The following is a 23,019-nucleotide window of genomic DNA, read 5'->3' as shown; positions in this document are numbered from 1 at the left end:
TATAAAAGTAGCTTTTATGGAGAGCATTAGCCTTTAGAACTGAGATGTAGAATTTGTCACATTGGGATAATAAAGACAAGACCTTCTGAAATAATGCCATCCATTCGAATCAATTGGCTTGCAGCTGCTTTACCTGCCAATGTGTAGAGGTGTTCCCATACATGCACACTCTCCAAGTATGGCTCAAGGAGCCGAGTTAAGGCATCAGGGATGTCATTCAGGCAGGCAAAAATGTTGAAAAGTGCAACGATGAAGGCATCTCCTGCCTTACGATGTAGTGCAGATGTGTTGACATGGTTTTCCTGGCAAAAATCTGAAACAATAAAAATGAAAGGGGATAAGATTGGGAGGGTAAACAGAAACGCTAAAAAAAGTCATTTCAATTACAAGGAAATCAAGTTACAACACAAGTTTCACAAGAATGTGTTTATTATTCATTTTCAACACTGCTTCTCCTTCTCAGAGTCATGAGGTCTTAGAGCCCATACATGCTGACCTCAGGTGAATAGCGGGCAACACCCTAGACTGGTTGCAAGGCAATCGCAGGAGACAAATAGTGACGGATAACCATTCAGACTCACAATGACACCATTACCGAGTGTGAATTAATAGCAAGTTATCCACAGGCAAAATAACCACTGCAATATTATACTGTATAGTATTAAGGAGGAAAATGCAATTTGGAAAAAACAAGATGAACATAACAATCTGAGGTCAGATAAAGATATGCCTGCATGTAGCAACATTTTTTTTTACTTCCATTAGTATATGAAACTTGGAAGGATGAGCTTTTGTACGTATTTCCATTATTTTTTTTGTATTTAGGTTTTGTTTTTCTGCAGGCTATTTTCTATATTATCAATATTTCCATACACTATTGTGATTTAATAAAGTTGAGAGCAACTTTAGTCTAAATAAATATTGGCTCCAATAATTGATTATCAGCCTACTCTAACTACTAATAATCAGTATCAATCCTGGAAAAACCCATCGCGCAAGGAACAGTACTATACCGGTCCAACAGAAATCCAAATCAAGTAGGGTCAGGCAAAATAATACCGTCTTGTAAAAATTATAAACATAATTTATATCAGAATCACAAATTTTGGAGAAAGAAAATTCAGCATAGATGATTAAACATTTAAAAATAACCATGTTGTGTTGTTATTTTTATTTTCACATAGTAAAAGTTTTACTTTGTCCTTTACTATCTTTGAGATTAACTGTTGTGGTAGAAACTGGGTTGTTGAGTTACCCCTATGCATGCAGCAACCCATCCGCTCTACTCTGCCGACACCCCATTTTTTGGGGAAAAAAAAAAAAAAGAATACTCCTTGATCCCATAATTTGCAGTTTATTAAAAAAAAGACTCAGGTGTGTATTACTTTTAATTATCAATTCTGTCATTGTATTGTTTCCGTTGATAAATTTAAAGAATCTGAAATTAATAGAATAAGAAAATAATGATGGTAGTTCATCCATTTATATACTGCAATCTTATGCCTGAAAGGGAAAGGAAATTATAATCTGAAAATGACTTTTAACCACGTCTGACAACACATCGTAAATCAATGACATAGAAATGAAATATTTGTCGTGTTCACAGAGTATGATTGAGTCGAATTTTGTCCTTGTGTATGTACATATTTAAATGGTTTCAGTAATTACTTTTTTTTAATTTAAGGTTACTGATGTATAGGAAAACTGTAAATTTCAAATTTCAATTGAAATTCATGCAAAGAATCCAGTGAGGTATCTATGACTTTACAATTTTCCGTCCTTAAAGTGAAATAAGGAAAGCTATGACAAGAACTTACCAGGCAATCATCACTTTACAGATTTGTTGACAAAGGAATAGCTGTATTTTTTAATCAGTTTGAAATGCAAAAATGAAATAATATAAAAGGAACTCCACATAAAGCCCCTTACAACCAGCACATAAATGTTATGACTAACTTTCAGTTCACTTTGTATATTTTGTAGAGGTAAATTCATAAACATAATTCCATGACACATTTTACTTTCTATACTTAATCCTTGTATTTGGTTTTCAATACGTGCCCCTTTGTTCTGCAAATTCCACATTAAATCTCAGGAATCATAATTATTTCTTGTTAGCTCTGGTTGTCTAGGATTTGAGATAAGGAGTGTAGCTCTGCCCTGGGGGCCTGGTACCATGAGAATGATTCTACCATTATTCTCAAGCCCCTGCGTGATAAGTCTAATTGTAAAGACTAGCTAGCCATAGAAAACAACTTCATATTTGGAAGTTCCTTCTAAGTTGAAACGCACACTTTTGCCTCCTGCAAAAATATATATAGTACATACTGGAGAGTCAGATGTCGAATGGTGTGCTTCTTGCAATAAAGCATCTGCTGATATAGTATTTTATGTATGTTGTCTCAGTTTATCTTAACATCCCCCAGAACAGAAAACGAGTACATGGCGTTGTAGGTACAAGGTCAAGACACAACACTATTTGATGATCGAAGAGCTACCAACCTATTTAACTATTTTCCCATTTTACTCTATAGGTCACATGTTGATCCCAAATAATTGGAACCACCCATTTAACGATTTTACAGAGACAAAAATGACTTTTCAAAGAAGAAATGCTTAAAAAATAACAAAAAACTCATCTTATGTCTCTAAGAAAATAGCGTTCAGATATCATTTTTTCTCGTCGGTAGGAAAAAAATATATTGGAGAATGTCAAGGCTTATTCTGACACGTGTTAACAGAAGGGGCGAACAAACAGCATTGTGAATTACAAGAAAAGGAGGAAAAAGCTCACATCTGTGTTCGATGGTTGTGAGTGTTTAAAAAAAATATATATATTTCAAAACTCCCTGCCTGCGGGATGTGGAGATGGGAAGTGAAAGGGAAGAGGTTTTGACAGGGTGTCCTTGTGGGGGCAGCTGTCTAAGCATGGGGCTGACAGAGGTGTGCGTGTAAGACTCCTATAGATGTCTATATGCCTCACAGATATTGTGCATGTTAAATTGACAGGGGTGGCTGAGAAGAGGCTCATCGCTCCAGAGGTGCCTGATATCCAGTGGTCTGTCAGAGATGACAGATATTTGAATAGTGTGTCAAACACTGCAGTCAAAAGTCTCATGATAATTTAGTAGGATTTCACAAAAAACCCAAACCAATGTAGTTAGAAGACGGAGTAATGTACTTAGTGTTTTTTTTTTTAATTAGTTTGATATTACTTAGGTGTCAGACATGAGGCTAAGACAAAAAAATGAATCTTTAGTATTTTCATATTTTTTGTTTGCTTTTAATTACAAATATAAATAAAATAAATACAAATGCAGAATGCAGTATAGAATGAGTGGCCCGTGACAAAAAATAGTTTGGGATGTTTGTTTTAGATTCTAGATTGCTCAGTATAAATTGAGTCCTTAACTGCCATTCATCACTCCCAGCCCCTCCAAGACAAATTTGATGTGACTTCTATCACAGCCAATGGCAGAGAACAAGATCCTTTCTTTAGGGTAAAAACATGCTAAATTTGAGTTCCAGTGTATATTATGTATATTCAGTTTGAAGCAACATCACATAAAATCCAAATGAGAAATGATTTCCTCTCTGATGTCATTCATGTTTTCTCTCTTTTGCACAATCACACATCTAACATGCTTTAAGTAGTGAACCAAGCTGACCTATAATTAGTCTATTATGTGGGTTATGCTACTATCATGTTCTCTGCCTGTCTGGTAATTGGTCCTCAAGGAGAAAGTGTTTTAGTGATGTGACCGTGACGGTCCATGAAAACAGGATTGAGAAAGGACCAGTTTCTCTGATTATGGCGCAAAAAATTACCCCCACTGTCATTCCATTTTTGTTTAGTTGCAGTGGAAGTTACTCTTATGTCAACACCCCATACATGTTTTAAAAAGTTTATAACATGAATAATTAATTAAAAATATCTTGTGAACTAATTAATTTGGGCAGGCCTGGCGGCAGAGTGGTTAGCGAGTCGGCTTCACAGTTCAAGGGTTTGATCCCAGGCCAGTCCTCACGGTTTGGAGTTTGCATGTTTACCCAGGGTGTGTGTGGGTTTGCTCTGGGTACTTTGGTTTCCTTACAAAACCCAAAATCATACAGGCTGGCTTGTTGAAAAATTGAAATCGCCCGAGTTACGATTGTGAAGATAAATGGTTGTCCATCTCCGGGTTGAGCGGCCAGTAAAACAGAAAGGGCATGAAAAAGCAATGGTATCAAATAAAAATTTACCTCAAAATTGTAAGTTACAGAGTTAAACTTTTTCATCCATTCATTCATTTTTCAAACCGCTTATCCTCACAAGGGTCGTGGAGGATGTGGGACCCTATCGGAACTGCCTGCGGGCTCCAGGTGGGGGACATCCTGAAGTGGCCAATTGCAGGGCACTTGGTGATTGACTATCATTCATGCTCATGCTTTTACCTAGGAGCAATTTAAAGTGTTAAATCAGCCTAGCCTGCATGTTTTTGGGGTGTGGGAGGAAAATCAACCTAAGCCTGGAAAGAACATGCAACCTGAAAGCCAACTATTCACTTTTTTTTCTTTAATAATACCAAGTCAAGGCAGACGATAAAAGAACATGTCATCGTGTGGTGACCTAACACTTCAACAGGACACCCTATGTTGCGTTTTTTCTTTCAATTGTCCTCTATTTGTACCCACATAAAGCATGTACGAGAGTGGGGCTTCATTCAAACCTCTGTCTTATGACTTCTCGCTTAATTAGGCCATCACTGCACTAACACGCAAGAGTCAGTGCTTCCCTTCTTAATCTATGACTCGGAGCTGAGGCATCCTAGTGATTCGGAGCCAGAATTTCAGGTCGGCTAAGAAAATGGCACTGTGAGCGTTGTTATTAATGAGGTCACCATAATGTGAATTAATGCACGATTGCACAACAGTCTTTAAAGGTTAGACTGTTGCCAGTACGGAGGAGAGGAGAAATGCAAAATCTTTAAAGGTCAGCATATGTGCTCTGCCTCAGTCTGTTGAGTGTTTATTACTACACTCTATTGATTTAGTGATGCTGATGACCAAGGTGAAGATGATGATGATGATGAGGATGATGGCAAAGATGGTAATAATGGTGACATAATAAAATGTGAGGGAGCACGTCTACCATGCAAAACTGGCTTTAAATGATTATGTTTCACCGACATTGACAGCATGCTAGATTAATCTATTTTGACTAGGAATGGCTGGCAGCAAATAATCACTGTCAGCCCTCCAAGTTGAAATAGTTTGGACGTCTAACGCCATCAATGATGAGTGGATTTTTATATAAGACTATACATGACTTACAAGAGTTTTCAAGGAGCATACGTGGCAGGTGACAGTCCCTATGAAGCAGCATTCGCAGTAGCAACCTGGGATTGCTTCCTGGGTCAGAGGTCAACAGCCTGAGCTGACATGCTGAGGCCTCCTGGCCCATAAGGCCATTTCTGAAAGCAGAGACATGGAAAAAAAGTTGACAGTTCTGCAGTGTCAGGTGAGATGCATCAAAAAAGGAGATTGCATCAAAATTGCGGAAGAGACATAGAAATCAAACATGAGGTGAATAGTAGAATGAAAGAAACTAAATACTAGAATATATAATACCTAATGCCAATTACTCTCAAAATAAAATCAATAGCAGAAATGTAAAAATGGAAAACGTAAAGTTTCTGAAAAACAAGGCACAGAATTTCATTTTTTTCTGATATAATGATATGGTGAAGAAAAACACCCAAAAAATAGTATTTCTATTACATGACTGGGCAGACATTTTATTAATGTTGTTAATTGTAGCCAATCAAATTGGAGCAGACCTATTGTCACATGCACATCTGCTAGAGTTTATCAGTGTGCAAATGTGTTTTCAAAAAAAAATGTGCGTGGGTAAAAATGATGTTACAAATAGGCTGCCGTCAAACACGGTGTCACGTCTAAATAATATAAGAGTGTCCAGCATCTCAGAAATTCACCGTTGTAATGCTTAAAAACATATATGCAAGTCATCAATACTCAGTTATATTTGTCCCTATGACGTGAACATTGACTGCATGTAAACATGTCCCTCAGCCAAGTCCACAAATGTCTCCACTCTCGGCGGTATTTATATAATGTGCACCAGGAAGGAATTAGCTCTAATCGTGGCTAGCTAAAAGCAAATTAACATTTGGGAGACAGCCAAATACATGAATATACAGCACTACCCCCCTCCTACATCTTTTGTATAACCAAGAGGCTGCGGCCAGCTGTGGGTAATGAGCCGTATCCTTGGTGTGTGCAAACGTACACATGTACACCATTCAGTGTGTATGCTTGCGGTCAGATGTGTGCACGAGGGCACACTGATGCCTGAGTGTGTGCATCTGCGTGTTACTTTATACATCTCAATAAAATCTAATGGAAGGCATGGACAGTGTTTTTTAGGCGCAAGGAGGCTTCACAGGGGACGTCCACACAGAAATTAACCATTCTATTTGAGCAGAAAAGCTTCGGCGGGGTGCACCCCGCTGCTTGACTGAGGCAAACTATGGCTCCATCTGACAGAACAATTTATGATGTCAGAACGGCTGCAAATCCAGAAGAAATCCTCTTTTAACTGCACTGATAAATCTAGGCAGCGTTGGTGTAGTTCTCTACCAGCTACATACATACATACATGCATCCAAAAGAAAGGAAGAGACATGAGAACTGTATGCCAATCTTAAAATGACCAAAACAACATTAATTCATTTTCCGAAAGGCTTATCCTCACTAGGGTTGCAGGATAAACCTAAATATCAATGTATTTTTAACCTACAAAGCCGTTGTTGTGGTCCACATAGAGATATAGGTTCCTTTGGAAGGCCACTTTATCTGCCAACTAGAGACACCAAGATCATTTGACCAATTGACAACAATGATGATGATGAACTATCACCTCATTTTTTTTGTTAGTGCATGAATCGATTAGATACTGGTTACCTTGAATTCTCTTTTTTTACCCACTTCATAGGAAATATTTCCTTCTCTTTTATTTATTTTAATTAAACAAGGAGGGAAACCCAAAGAAAATGTATTGAGATTTTGTAAATGTACTTATTATATACATTTACATTGAATAAATATGTTTTATTCTTTCAAATGTATATTAATGCATCTGTATTTTATTTAGATTTTTAATTAAAATGGGTTAATTAATTATGAATATTTTTCTGGGGGAACAGTATATATTGCTTTAATTAATTACATTTTACTCATATGTATTTTTAATTGATTTATTTGTTTATCTATCTGTCTGTTTATTTATCTATTCATGACAGAAGACTGGTTATTTCGCCTCACAGTTCTAAGATCAATGATTCAATCCCCTCTGGATTCCGACCTTGCTGTGTCGAGTTTGTTTTCTCCAACTCGGGTTTCCACATCCCAAATACATGCATGGTAGGGTGGTTGACCACACTCATTTCCCCCCAGGTATGACTGTGAGCGTGAATGGTTGTCCTTATGACCTGCAAATGGCTGGCAACCAATTCATGGTGTCAAAGTGTTTCTTCTGTAAATAAGAATGCATTATATAAAAATACAATTTACTGCAAATTTTAGTTTTTATTTGCCTATCCTGACAATAAAATAAATAAATATATATATATATATATATATATATATATATATATATATATATATATATATATATATATATATATATATATATATATATATATATATATATATATATATATATATATATATATATATATATATATATATATATATATATATATATATATATATATATATATATATATATATATATATATATATATATATATATATATATATATATATATATATATATATATATATATATATATATATATATATATATATATATATATATATATATATATATATATATATATATATATATATATATATATAAAATAAAATTCATTTTAAGTAAGAGATCACCCCATCCGATCACTGCCAGCCTTCTCAGTTCATATGGCCTGAATGACTATGGCTATCAAGTACAGTGAAAAGCCATCAAGATCCATGAAAACCAGTAACTATATAAGGGCTTGTTCATGAATCAAGTTGAACTCATATCCTGATACAGGGTGTACTGTACTTTTACTTTATATTCTACAAGCTTTTTTATACACTATCTGCCATTTAATTTAATAAACAGTACAATGTGTTTTTATTTTAGGAGCTAAGGAGAAACTTGACTATCCCCCGATCCCCATCCACCCCCAAATGCACCATTGCACACAAAGCAAGGGGGCGTATGCAAAGAAATAAAAAGGTCATAAAAATAAACTAATTCCCACTCGCCAGTACATTGAAGCACAAGAGTGGGGGTTAGTTTGATTTGTGTGCCATCAGCACGCAGCCACATCAACTCTGGCTGGGAGAAAGATTACAGAGAAGGAGGGGGGAGTCAAGGGTGATGGGGTGAGTGATTGACTACATATTGGAGGTCACATAAGTAGACATGCGTGCATGTACGTGAAATCACACAGGCACATATGAAGCAGAGTTTATGCTCTTCTAAAGCATTAACATGAACTAAATCAGTGTCTTTTTTACAATAGCTTCTACAATGTTCTGACAGTCGATTAATCACTGATTATTTTTTGATAATTTGACCAACTCAGTCATAAGCAAATGACTAGTTACTATTTCCTGACATCTCTGGGATAACAATTTTATCTGTAAATATGCATTGAAACCAAAACCAAAAACTATGCAGTGAACTATTATTGTTGTTGTCGATCAATGTAATGAATAGAAAATAGAACATTTGTTTTTTTTGTTTTATTAATTTAAAATACTAATTAATAAAGGAGTATACCTATTAAATGGCTGAAAATGTAAGGGCTATTTTAAGCATCCAACTGTCTCTCTATATGACTAATTAACTATCGAAAAGTTGTCTTAAGTGAGAATAATTTAGTCGATTACCTGTGGCAAACATACCATTTTTAGAGCATTCAACTAGATGTAATTAGAAATGTACTATATGAATATGTACTCACTGCTGAAATGTATGCGTGTGTGTGTCTATGTTTTTTGACACGTTAGATGTATGTGTTACATTCAATACATACTGTATGGCTTGTTCTGTGAAAACCTCTGGTTTTAGAGCATTTAGCCAGTGGATCACAGGCCCTTCCAACTGCTCTGGTGTGGTCTCATGTGCATGGCCATCTATAAAAATCCTGGAAAGATATTGGATACTGGATAACATTTGGCACATCATTTTGAGCAATGCCACATCAAAATGTAACAATTTGCAACACACTCACCTATGTAATAAAGGAAGCGGTGTTGTGGCAATGACAAGGACTGTCAGAAGTTGTTCACATAAGCCATGAATTTGGTAGGGCCAATCAGCACCGCCCGCAATTATTGTGATTCTCGAAGACAGGTCGCCCCGGATTAAGGCTTCGGGACTATCGCACACACTCCACATCAGATGTTCCACAAACAGCAGCACGGCTGTGATGTCGTATCTTGTACAGATGGAAAGGAAATGGTAAAATATGATCAATGTATAAACACCGAATAAAAGAAAATTTGAAAAAGTTACAAAATAAATGAGACATTTTTTGTTTGATTTATAGTGTTATGAAATAGAGTAAGAAGGAACTTTGCATTTTGGAAGAGACTATAGTGCTTCATTCAATGTCTGCATTTATATGCCTTTGAATGTGAAGCTCTCTGGGTTCTTTCAGTTTACCTCCGGTGTATCCGCTCACACAAAGACACTGATGTGGCCCTTCCATTTTGGATGAAAATGTATGTGGAAAATAAGAACAGCCAACAGATATGCTTACAAAGGAGTATGTCTTAAAATACACAGTGTCTAAAAAGTCACTATGTACATATTTTTGGTATCAGGTATCATTCTTTGACAGCTTAAGCCTTGCAATTTGTGTAAGCATATCATTCCCTTTCCCATGGCTGTCAAATAGACATTGGAACATTAGGCTCTTGTCAAAGCATGCCCAAATGGCCTGCTCTCACCACCATTTAAAAAACCCAAACCTCTATAGCACAAAACCAGGGGAAGTCTGTCCACAGATATCACTTATTACAACAATATACTTTAAAGCTTTTTTAAAGAATTCAAATTAGTTGTCCAATCCAAGTTGACTGGGAGATGCTGACAGTGAATAGTTACGGTTAGCTTCATCTTATCTCATTTTCTTAACCGCTGGAGCCTATCTCAGGGGCCAGGGGCAGGGGACACCCTGAATCAGTGGCCAGCCGATCGCAGGGCACAAGGAGACGGACAATCACACACAATCACACCCGTACTTAGGGGCAATTTAAAGTGTCCAATCAGCCTACCATGCATGTTTTTGGTATGTGGGAGGAAACCGGAGTAGCCGGAGAAAATCCACGCAGGGAGCACATGCAAACTCTCCACAGGTAGGACATGACCTGGATTTTACCCCGGACCCCAGAGCTGTGAGGCCTATGCGCTAAACACTTGCTGCACCGGGCCGCCCATTGCTACCAGCCCTGCTAGTAAATGTGTAATGTTGTCAATGGCTAAAAGATGATACTATAACATTTTTTTAAAATAATACAACTTAAGTGTCCCTGGGAGCCATAAGCATTTCAATTTTTTTTTGTTCAAATTTGAGGGCCAAATATGTGGGCACCAGATCTCTATGACGGATCAGAGGGGTTTATTTTTTAAAAATAGTTTTTAATTACCCAAATTAGTCACTTACCCTCTAAGATAGTTAATACCTTATCTGCATGTGTCTTTTATACGAGGGCTGGGCCCTGGCGTATCGTTGAACTAAGACCTGTAAAGTCTCTGACAACACCTGCCCCAGCAACTCTTTGGCCAACTGTGGCGGGAGAACATCCCACAGGTCACTGCGAAGACCACATAGGAAGTAGAACCACATCTGCACCGAGAAAGAACTGCGTTCACCCTGTTTGAGAAAAAGAATGATTATATATAGTGATGTGGGCATTGAAAGTGAAGCATGACATTAAAAATGCGATGAAAACAGACACATGAACATGTGGGAAAGGATGAGAATATAGAGAGAGAAGAAGATATCTTAGTGGTGATGGCACCTACATGCAGAAAAAAGTGCACACTATTTTATTTTAACAAATAAAATGTTTAGTTAATTTTCATTTTAAATTAACAGTAAATATTCTCCAGTTTTTGTGGTCCATTATTTACATGAATGTGTTTTAAAATGAATTTAAGAAAATTGCTGTCACTTCATATGAGTTACGTACGTTGGAGACACAGAATGACATTGCGGGCCAGATCTGGCACCTGTGATTTACAAGTTGAAAAACCCTTCTCTTATGAAATCTCACATTCTGGTTTCATTTATCTTTTCTTCCTCCATAACACATATGCTTTTAATCTACCAAATGAAAAACTTGCCGGCCAATCATTCATTTCCATGTCAATAACTTTGTCTCGGACAATGGAAAGAGTGTTTAAAGCATATTGGAAAATGTTGCCAAGGCACGGAGAGAGAAATTTGATGCATTTATCTGCTCACTTGAGAAATACGCACATCAAAAGCATCATACATTGTAAGACGTGGCTCTCCGGGAGCACACATGCACACAGGCGTGCATGAATAAAAGCGCACACCTGCACACAGCAGGCCTACTCGACACTGTTGACCCACAAAAGCAGGTGGGAACAAAGCAAAATCAGCGCATAGAAGGAAAGACGGGAGGTTTGGATTGGTTTAAGGGCATGAAGGTAAAAGAGTCACATGGGCCTTCTTTTTGCTATTTTCCAGACAGTCCCTCTATAGACTGCAGACTTCAGACAGCTGAATCCCCTGGGGCCCCTGGGGTTGCATGGAAGCCACAGATGTTCTCAGGAAGTTCATAGTAGAATCTGAACTCCGAAAGAGGACGCGGGAATGAACGGCAAAATGAAAAGAAGGTGCAGGAAAGCTCAAGAGGGTTTCCTAATATGCAACAGAATCGGAGTCACATGGCAATGTACATGAGAGTGTACTTTTAACATCAAAAACAGAAGCTTCCACACTGACAATTTTTGAGTCGGGAGTTTCGCTATAATCCAAATGTCTATATGTTGTAAAAAACATTATGCTACTTAAAATTTTAATCAGATATATTCCACATTTTTATCAAGTTAGGTAATGTTTTTTTGATTAATGTATTTATCAAGTTTGAGTAGCATATTATGTAGCTACTCAAACTTTGAGATTGTATACTTTCATTGTTAAAGTAAAGTCATTTGTATTATTGAGCGATTGTGAGCAATGTTTGCTTGTGAGAATGCAACCCATGTTATCTTGCTTCTCTAAACCGAACTAGGCAGAGAAATCAAACGCCTTGGATCCTATCCTTTGCAAATGTTTTTGCAAATTAATTTTTATTTTTAAAATGTACATCGGATCTCATACAAAATTGGTTAGGGGTTAGTTTGCATGAGACTTCAAGGTCTGATGACTTATTTTCCCCACTGTGGTACGAAAACATCAACCCATGAAGCTCATCGAAATCATTTTTCAAGTATTTTCTTATTGTTTACCTCATAAAAGGGTTTAAGGTCAGCCCAGTGGTGGCTCTCTGCATCTTGAAGCACACAGGTGTAGCAAACCTGGATACAATAGCTGATAAGTTGTTCTTTCAAGGCTTCAACGGTTTGCTGGTACTTCTGTACAGGTAGCAGACTAAGGTGCCTAAAAAGAGGGTAAATCACTTCTTTAAACTGCTTCACAGGATCTATTGTGAAAAGATATGTGATTCATTGTAAAAAATCAAGTTGAAATATTGTCGCCTTTGAATCTGCTTGCCTTAAAACTTTCCAGAATAAGGTGAGAGTTTAAGATGGATGTAGGAAGCTAGGAAACTGGAGAGAATGATGGGTGAGGAGAGATGTACCTTATGGGTAAAAAAAAAAAAAAAGAGTACAAGCCAAGTGTAGGTGGCGGGTTCACAGGGTCAGAGGTGGAAAAAAGACAGAAGGGCAACCAGTATGTGTGAAATCCCAAGGTGATATTTTGAACTCTACAGATGTAGACACAATATGGGTGTCATTACCAATTGTCATTCATTTTCATTGATTTCCCAAAAACTCTACACCCCTGATCTTTTTTTCTAACTTTATTAGGATGTGAGTGATTTAGACAACAAAACAACACATCATTTACCTTTATTTTTAGCTAAATGAGATATTTATCCCTTACTTACACTTTGGTTAAGTTGGAGGTAGAGTCATTCAGCAGTGCATGGTAGTGCTCCAGTCGCTGAAAGATGTATATACAAGTGGCCAACAGAGCAGGCAGGTCCCTCAGTGGTAAAGAAGATGGTACTTCTAGAGCTCTCTGCTCTATACGGACTAACATAGCTAACACTGCCTGGCTACATGACTCCACAAAGCTTGAGCGAACATCCAGGAGAGAACCGTCCCTGCAGGCAGCAGCCAAGGGTAGTAAGGCATCGAGCTCATTAACCACTGAAACACAAAACTGAGAGAAGGATAAGAAAATAAAAATGAAATACAGTATATTCATTTAATTCATTGACAGTGGCTGATGAACCAAAGTTGCTTTAAAAAGTAGCTGTTTTTAAATTGAGCAGACAGTAACCTTAAAGTCACCACGGACAACACTGAAATTAAGAAATCAAAAAGTCAACAGGTCACCAACCTTCCTACTTCGAACAAGTTATTTATTTATTTTCATGAATAAACTTATTTGGTGGGGGTATGATTGATGTCATGCTATTTTTTATCAGAAGGTAAAGGTGAAACAATTCTACAGCTGTATTAACAGTAGTCTGAATGTTGCTGTCAGAGATACTTCGACTTAAAATGCCTAGTTTTAGTAATGTTTTTTTTTGAAGTTATTGTTTTATGATGCTAGCTTTGTACTTACAGGCTGAAACTAATTTAATGGATGTATTGGACTATTGCAGTCTGGATAAATATTATAATTAAAATAACACTGAGTATAATTTACATGAAGAAAAAAAAGACTTGAGGTTTGAACCTTGAAATGTGTTAAATATTGATCAGCTATTATTCATTTGAACGAGGTTACTGTCTAGCAAAATATATCTACAGTATGTATTAATGCTACCATGCTGGTCTCGGCTGTTTGTCTGTGTTATTGAATGCAAATGCATTCATGTATAACCTTTGTGTTGAAAGGCTCTAATCTTTAAAGCATTGACCTACACATGAATATGTTGTAGAGTTCTTGGGAACAGGCAAATTCTGACACTCGTAACCAATGAGAGCTGAAAATACTGTCAATTCTAAAGTGTGGGGGAGTGTAAGGAAAAGAGGCGTGAATAAACATGATAGTCAGAGGTGGTTGCGAATGTGAGGTGAATACATGGAAATGCTGCTCCAGGAAATGCAACTATTATAAATAAGTAATTAACAGTGGATAAGTGTTGCCTGTTTTTACGAGTACCTTGGCTACCATAGTTGGGGAGTCTCTCTCTAAATAGTTGTCAAAGTTGTCTTCAATGCCATTTATATTGTTGTCATTGGTGCCCCTCTGTCCTTTTATATTTTCCAGCAAGAGTATGTAGTGTGGTAAAGAATATAGAGCTTCTTCTTCCTGAAGATGTTTGGTGCAAACATCATCCAGAACCACTTTGACACAGTGAGCCATATGTGGAGCAAGCCCGCTAAAAGCTGACCTCCAATCAAACTCCAGAACCTTCAAAACAGCAAATCAGATAACTGATTGTTCAAAACTTCTGATGGACTGCAATCATTAATTTTAATGTTTATATGGTTAATAAAAACAACTCACCTCTGAAGTATGAGGTGTTTGTGCTGTCGATGTACTGCCTAATCCTGTAATGTCAGACTCATCTTTGGTCTTTTTCAAAATACCTACATGAAAAAAGCATGTGAAAGAGTTAGAAATCAAGTTTCTGTACCATTGACGGTAATAAATGTCCAATCCATTTGAATAATGAAGGCTGTACAATAAGGATGGATGTATAACACTGTTAAGGGAAACCAAGGCTTAAAAAAACAGAGATCACCTTACAGAAATAAATTTCATGTGAGAGATATGTCCTGTGTTTAAGTAGACAAATTGCAAATAAATTAAAAATTAACACATTGCCTGTCATTGACAACAATAGCCATTCTATTTGTTTAAATAAGGGGTGTGGGCTGTGAAAGCTGATGTTTCAGTCCTACTTATGGGGCTAGATGTCTATTATGTTTTAACCCGATGAAGCTGGTATCAAATAATGCTTTCAAGGCAATGAGTTAAATATAAAAATGAAAGACATTACAAGTGCAGCCATTTTGTGGTGTCAATTAACCACACACATATATAAACCCTGAAAGATCTGAAACCATGCATAGGATATCGAGGAGCACTAGGATAATTGGGATAGGTGGGACCTTTGGAATATTCACCTATGATTTGCTAATAAATCATTGTTTCATTGATAAAATGTCTGCCTCATTTATCATTTATTGCATAAATGAAATTGCCTGTTCTTTAAATGTATTGGGCAACATTCCTTCCATTGGGATGTATATGATAAAGGTATTGCCTGGACTTTCAAGACTTATTCCCTCGCAATAACTGTATATACAGTGACTACCATTACTCCAATGTTGACCCACCACTCAAACGAGATGTGAAAACCAAAGAGTATTAGTCAATAGCTCAAGGGAGGGGGAAAAAACAGGTGGTAGAAGCTAATAGTGATGTCGTTACCAGTCTAATTTTCAAGGTTTAAAAGCCAATTCAACCCAGATGGCTTAAACCACACTCCACAAGGGGTCATTCTATTAGAGGATATTATCTGGGTGTGTGTGTAAGTATTTGTGGAGGGGTGACAGGAGACAAGCGTACACAATGTTGGGCTGGGTTGCAATTAAAAAGCATGCACATCAAGGCCAGAGTATCCTAATCAGTAGGCTAAAAGTGAGACCCCAGGCGAGGCAATTTATGCGAACATGAGTGGATGGAATGGAAAAAGGAGGAAGCAGCCAGCACATCACTTTTTGACCTTTAAGCCCGTTTAATGAATTTCTGGTAATTAAGCCATTTGATTGCCTGGAATTAATGACTTGGATAACTGGCCTTTAAAGGCTGTTTACCTCTCAGTAAATTGAGCCTTTCTGCAAGTCTTGTTTTTATAAATGTAACCTTTATGGAAATTATGGCACGCACGGAAAAGCGCTCGATATTTCTGTGTGCGGAGTTCAACTAAAAAACAAAAAAGATAATAAAGGGAAAAGTCCATGATGCAATAAAGGAATAGTAGACAGGAAAAATGACCCTCAGTGGATCACAGGCCACTACCATGAATTAAGCCAGTAACTCCTTCCTCTAAATTAAATTTGTAAAAAGAAAGAGAGTGGATAAAATAATACACTTTCGTACTCAAATTACCATAGATTACTTAGTTATATAGGTGGCAATTTTGTGTTAATGTATACTGTTTCCATTGAAGACTGTTCTTCAATAATAAAAAAGGAAAACCTCTCAGTCTTTCAGTCATACCAACAGAGTTTAATAAAGGAAGATGGAAACCCCAAAAACCTGTTAAGTCGCGAATTGATCCAGTGACTTCAATTAATTTAAGGTACATTTATTTATACATATAGCCTGTAATTAAATTGGACACTCTAAATTGCCCTTAGGAGTGAGAGAGTGAATGGTTGTCCGTCTGCTCATGCCCTATGATGGGCTGGCCACCGATTCAGGGAGTTCCCCGCCTGGTCTTCTTGTTCAGTATGTCTCTATATTTGATTGTCTGTATGTTTGGGCTCAAGTTAACTCATGAAGAAATAGTTAATATTATCAAACTCTCAGTATGAAACAGAATAGGTGAATATATTTAGCGGTAATGAGGTCAAAGGTTACAGAGGCCGGAAAAGGAATTTCATGATCACATGAAAAGAGCTAGACATAGACATTAAGAGATAGACATTACACTGATTCTACCTTTCACGCAAGGAGTGTCTTCCATGCAATTAATGAAGGTCATGTTGGTGACCATCTCTTTAACATTTTGCTCATATTCCAACAGGGTGCAGGCGAGCTGGGTTAAGGCCTTCAACTGGTGGGAGGTCAAACTGAAGCTTCGGCTTTTCGCAGAAGCCTCCATCGGTGCTGTGGAGACAACCAATTGTTTGCAGAGATTTAACTGACACAGATACAGAGAAGGTGAGAGCGTCTCTAAAGTTTACAGTTCAGTGCAGAATAAACAATTTCATGAAAGTAGGTTTCTGACATGCGCACATCAGAAAGCACCCACAACCCGCAGTCTTGCCTAGCACGACACCTCTTATAAATATCGACCCATTCATGTTTTCCCAATGCACCGCATAAACAAAGAGACAGTAAGAATATGCAAAATTTGGCACCCCCTACAAGTCATACATGCGCATCCATCTCTCTTGGTGCAAAACTTTTTTCTTCCTAACCCGACAGTGACCCCTTTGGCAAATATGGATTTCCCATTTTGGAGGCTGCCAAACACATCACCCCGGGGATGTTCCGCATTAAGCAGTAGAATGGGTGGCACGGAAATGGCTTGCCATACTTGCAGACACATGCACAAATACTTTGTGTTCGCCTAAATGAGCTCCATTGCAATGGCATCTGGGACTGGATGAGCTCAGAATTAGCTTTGAATCTAAAAGCATGCTGATGATTGAGAAAGGCGGGGGCAATAATTGTAGCATCATTGCCCCTGGATCCTAATGTAATTTTGATATATTGTTAAACAAAAGCTGACAATATGACAACACCCCCTCCCCAGAGGTTCATTTCTTAATCACATTTGAGGTTTGCCCACTCGCGATGTCTGTGATTATGAGATTATGTTTGTGAGAGTTTGCTGTATTTGTGAGGACACTGTGTACACATGTAAAACTGGTCATTTTGAATAACTTAATTTAGAGAGGACATGCCAATCTCGGCACATAAATGCCAAACTAGAACCAGACCACAGCCACACCGGAATATACCGTGACCTCAAATTTGCTTGTGTTTGCAATTGGAAGTCCACACATCTATTTATGTTCATGTGTGTGTGCAGGCATGTATGAAATCTCATGTGAGTAGGGAATGATTATTTGGTGTGCGGCCACATTGGTGTCTATGTGAAATTAGACCACATGAGTCTGCTTCTCGGCAACACTTCAGTAATGGGGTCCGGTGGGACCGTGCACACATGCTGCATGTGCACACGGTTGCCTGGCTGACACCCACAGGCTTGCCTTTGCCTCACCAACTCACACATTCATGCACGCAAGACCAATCATATCTATTTACAACGATACCAAGCATCAACTTTGTGTAAACAATCCAAAATGGATGAGGCAGGGACATTGGCAGACAGAGTGACCGAATTCTCTGAAATTGCTTCCCGAAATTGACCACTAATCAGAGCCTAGATTCCTCTATGCACTACTTTATTTAGCCAGAATGATTATCTTCTCAGCATTCCATTCATTAAATTAGGGATGTAAAACACATCTTCTTTGCAGGTCATATAATAAGTTTGATTTATTTTAAAGGGCTATTACTATTATTGAATGAATAGGCAACTCATCAATTGTCAGATGATATTAGTAGATAGTAGTAAATAGTATTTTAGCGAGAAACAACCGTTGATGCACAATTTACTTTTGAGGGCCACACAAAAAAACGGAAACGGTCCGGATCAGGCCCCCAGGCCTTGAGTTGGCACTGGTGTGCTAAATACTCTACTTGGTCATGACCTTGATGTTTAACAGGATTTTTTTCCCTTACCTCTCCTCAAGCTATCTATGCTATATCAGTATTTATTGTTGTCTTCCTAGCCAAATAGCCCTATAGCCATAGCTGTCTAGTACACTGCCATCTAAACCTCATTATACCTTTGTCACAACCGTGAGGGCAAATGGAAGCTCTCGTAGCAGCTTGATGGAAAGGGTGCGCTTAAAAGCACCCAGGTGTGTCGTATAGGGTTGTGCCTCGTGTATCCCATTGAGCAGAAAGACTCGGGGCACGTGCAGGCAGAAGGGTTCAGCCAAAGGTCAGTGTGGTATGAATCAATGTACGAGTGTTGCTGGAAGAAGGCTAAAAAGATGTTTAAATAAGAGAGATCATCCATACATCGTGATGATGTTCTCCCAGACAAAAATCAATTTTCCCGCATATTATACTATATATCACCATAGCATAGAGCCTGGCATGTAATGGTTCAGTATGTGTATGGCTGAATTCCTGTGTGCCCTGTCTCTGTTTGTAGCTTTTAACTCTTTATAGGATTGTGTGGTAAATAATAAAAAGAAATAAACAAATAAATTAAACTTAACTCCAGATCTGCTGATCACAAACAGGACATGCGGCTGAGATTATCCAAAATGTGATGTTCACATAGATGAGGTCTCAATTACAATTATCCAATCATTTTCAACACCTTTTACCCTTGTCATGGTCGCAGGGCGTTGAAATCCTTCCCGGCTAACTGTGATAGGCTATCGACCCCAACCCCTCATCACAACCCTTTGTGAGAATGAGTGGTACAGAAAATAATGAATGTAGTATATATAATTCGAGGTTTACGAACAATCTATTTTGTGAAAAATTACTAAGCCAATTACTTCAAGAGGGTGGCAATGTGCGAACCACACTTGTATACAAATGGATGACTGCTGTGGCCAATATGACCAACAATTTGATGTCCAGATGTGGAATCCCTGTTAGTTTTTTTTTTTATGGTAGTATCTATTTACTTCCTCAGAAGATGTAGTCGCTTGGCCAATATAAAAGGTTCAACTGGGAGGAATGACAATGAATGCTCAGTGACATTGACGAAACTAGACATTCAATTCATTTTGACTTGGAGGGCTGGCAGCAATCATGTGTTGCCAATGTCTCCCAGTCAAAATAGATTGGAGCTTCAGAACCATCAATGGCCTGCAATGAGTTAAATGGATGCCCTTAACATTGACAACAATGGAACAGAAGTGGAAGAAACAAACAAATAGAGCAGGTATTTTTGGCAAGCTATCAGTCATCTCCATCTGAATCTCTTGTGGGTCCCACAAGTAGCTCGGCAGCACACACGCACATTGTCTATGATGCAAACACACACACACACACATACTGCTCTTGACTGGCAGGGAGCACAGACAGAAGGGAATGAGTGGGGAAGCTAGTGGGGAGATTGAAACAGAGAACGTGAGGGAGGGAGAAAGGCGGGAAAAAGGGAATTCCCTTAGCAGTTGTTATTGATTCCGGTGTTTACGGGCGAATAGTTTAATGCCGTTTACAAAACAGAGCAGATGCATCCAGTGAGCAAAAAGGTAAACAATTGCTGTGTGGCGGGCTGCCAAATCCCCAGACTGATGTATTAAACTCACGATGAAGAGCATTTCCCCTTTGGCTGCACTTATTGCCACTTCATTTCCTCTTAGCTCACAAAACACTTTCCATCCTGGCATACCTCCCCTTCCCTGTGTCCCTTTTTTTCTCTCACATGCTCTCATTTATTCTAGGCAGTACCATGCTTCTTTGCCGTCTGGCTATTTCTCGTCCTTCCCTGACCCAGGAGGCCCAGTTCTTCCGAACACAGCCATTAGTAGGGGAATTGCATGTGTCTGACATGACCGAAAACCAATTATGAGACACTTTCTACCAAATGATACCCGAGTCTTTGGGGAATGGGCAATCATGCAATAATTTAGCCAGTGATTTAATTTCTCTCCAATGTGGTGTCTCGCCATTGCTTTCCCATTTTCACTCTTTCTCACTTTCTGCCTGTTGGATGTGTAAATCGGACCGCTGGGACTTAGGTCTGACCCGTACCGCAGCGCGGTGCCCACAAGCTATTATATACCTAGTGTGCTGGGCAAATGGCCGTATGATGCGTGCACTTTACAGGTGGTTTCTGCTGAATTCTTACCCACATTTTATTCAATGAGGTAGAAACATCTCAAAAGGCCAGTGAATTTTATTCCATCATACACAATAAAAGCCCAAAGTATATTACATGTTTTATGAATTCTTTGGTACTGATTGTACTGTTTTATATATTTCTCACTTTGGTGCAAAACTGGCTATCACGGCTCTAAATCATCAATTTCATAATAAAACGATACAATATTGATTTGTTGTATAAGATATTTTCCAACATTGCAACGTGTGCCGCAATTCTCTTTACTTCAAGGGCTTTTGCCTCATTGGGAAACACTGCATTAGAGGGATTATTATACAACGGCAGGATATGTTTATAATATGAAATAGGAGTGATTACATTTTGGGGTAGTGAGGTCAAAGGGTAAGGAAAGGAATTTTGCAATAACCATTAGCGTGTTAACTAAAATACAATTTTTTAGGGTAGGCAATATGATGAGAAGGCAAAGGGTCAAAGTCATAGAGGTCAGAAACATGGCAATCCTTTAAATTAGATGGATTTTAGAAGGGGATTTGCTTTTTCCATTTTGTTCCTTTGGTTGATATGTATAAGAGGAGCAGATCACCAATTTCCTGATGATATACGAAATTGCCTCTTCGGATAACGAAACGAGATTTGCAATAACCAATTGATTATTCAACCGAGGTATTGTTGATGTATAATTATACCACTTATTGACTGAATTACCCATCATTGTCTTTTTACACCTCTATTTTATCTTATGTTTGCACAAGTAAATGTGCACTTGTGTGAAGGAGGCCATAAGGCACAGTGGAATGACCTGCAAGGTCGTGTGACAGCCAGGGCTATCTTGGTCAGTTTTGGCCCACTCCTTCCTCAAAAGGCCTTATTATAGAGGTGCCCTGCTGTGATTTCCAAATACGGAGGCTGAGCCAAACATGTGAACAATGCAACCCGAGCCAAGGTGGTCCTTCCTTGCGGCTCTACAGAAAGCTACCCCTCCTTTACTGAAGGATACTGGAAAAATACAACCCGTAACAGCGATAGAATTCCAATCCAGTTAAAGTGGGCGGCATGTTTATGGGGGCTTTTCTGTGTCACTTCCTGCTGATTTTGGGACAATTCTGTGTCATTTCACGAGATATGTGTGTATGTGTGGGGGGCAAGCAGTTGGAACGGTTGAAATCTGTCAAAGATATTTTCCTTTTTTAGTTAAAAGTCAATGGGATTTAAAATGCACCCGATGAATTATCACCTGATCATTGTGGTGGGGTTTGCGTGCCTAAATGATTCTTGGAGCGATGTTGTCAAGAGCCTTGTGCCCCTGGTCATGTCACCCATGGCAAAGTGATCTGAGGTGAGGGACCAGACAAAGAATGACTCAGAAGACCTCTCATGACGAGTTACATAAATTGTCTCCAGTGATGCGGACTTGACATTGGTCCATTGTAGCGAAAAAGGAGCTGAGCCGAAAGGTGAAGCTCTCTATTTACCGGTCCATCTACGTTCCTAACCTCATCTATAGTTGCACGCTGTGGGTCCTGAAAGAACAATATCCCGGATATAAGCGGTTGAAATATATTTCCTCCGCAGAATTAGCAGACTCTCCCTTAGAGATAAAGTGAGAAGGTCGGTCATCCAGAAGGGGCACAGAGTAGACCCACAATTCCTCTGCATCAAGAGGAGACAGATGAGTTAGCTAAGGCATCTGATTAGGATGCTTACTGGATTCCTCCCTGGTACAGGAACATTGGGATCCTCCTGGAAGAGCTGGATGAAGTGGCTGGGGAGGGAGAAGTCTAGCCTTCTCTGATGAAGCGGCTGCCCCGTGACTTGACCTCAGGTAAGCGGAAGAAGATGAAGAAGAAGATTTAAAATGCCAGTCTTGCGAAAAGTCTGACAGATACTCTACCACCATGTTCGGCGCGCTCTTGACAAACCAGCTGGAATAGACTAACATCTGTAAACTCAACCAACCACAGACACTCAGGCATAGTACATAAAAATTGCTCAGGGCCAACCCTTCTCTTCCCGCCCGTAATTACACGGCCACATGCAGTTGCACTTCCCTGGCTGACAGTGTATAAACCCAGGCAAAGATATGATATGGTGAGGAGCTGGTCTTATTAAATATTAACAAAT

At 38.5% G+C, this 23,019-nt stretch overlaps 1 protein-coding gene across 3 annotated transcripts in view; it reads right to left on the bottom strand.

Annotated features, from left to right (window-relative positions):
• LOC144195673 (uncharacterized protein KIAA0825-like) overlaps positions 1-23,019 on the bottom strand; it is a 112,399-nt gene that overhangs the window by 69,499 nt on the left and 19,881 nt on the right. For all 3 annotated transcript variants that reach the window (XM_077715471.1, XM_077715473.1, XM_077715472.1), the window contains 10 exons: positions 16,950-17,117; positions 14,784-14,866; positions 14,436-14,687; positions 13,207-13,484; positions 12,545-12,695; positions 10,747-10,937; positions 9,291-9,497; positions 9,093-9,203; positions 5,314-5,453; positions 134-313 (listed from right to left, as the gene is read on the bottom strand). In XM_077715471.1, the coding sequence (XP_077571597.1) occupies positions 134-313; positions 5,314-5,453; positions 9,093-9,203; positions 9,291-9,497; positions 10,747-10,937; positions 12,545-12,695; positions 13,207-13,484; positions 14,436-14,687; positions 14,784-14,866; positions 16,950-17,117 (1,761 nt within the window). The remainder of the gene's footprint in view (positions 1-133; positions 314-5,313; positions 5,454-9,092; positions 9,204-9,290; positions 9,498-10,746; positions 10,938-12,544; positions 12,696-13,206; positions 13,485-14,435; positions 14,688-14,783; positions 14,867-16,949; positions 17,118-23,019) is intronic.

Source organism: Stigmatopora nigra, chromosome 4 (genome assembly GCF_051989575.1).
Source record: "Stigmatopora nigra isolate UIUO_SnigA chromosome 4, RoL_Snig_1.1, whole genome shotgun sequence".
Lineage (NCBI taxonomy): Eukaryota > Metazoa > Chordata > Actinopteri > Syngnathiformes > Syngnathidae > Stigmatopora > Stigmatopora nigra.
The sequence above is the reverse complement of the archived record's forward strand: the minus strand, read 5'-3'. Positions and strand labels throughout refer to the sequence as shown.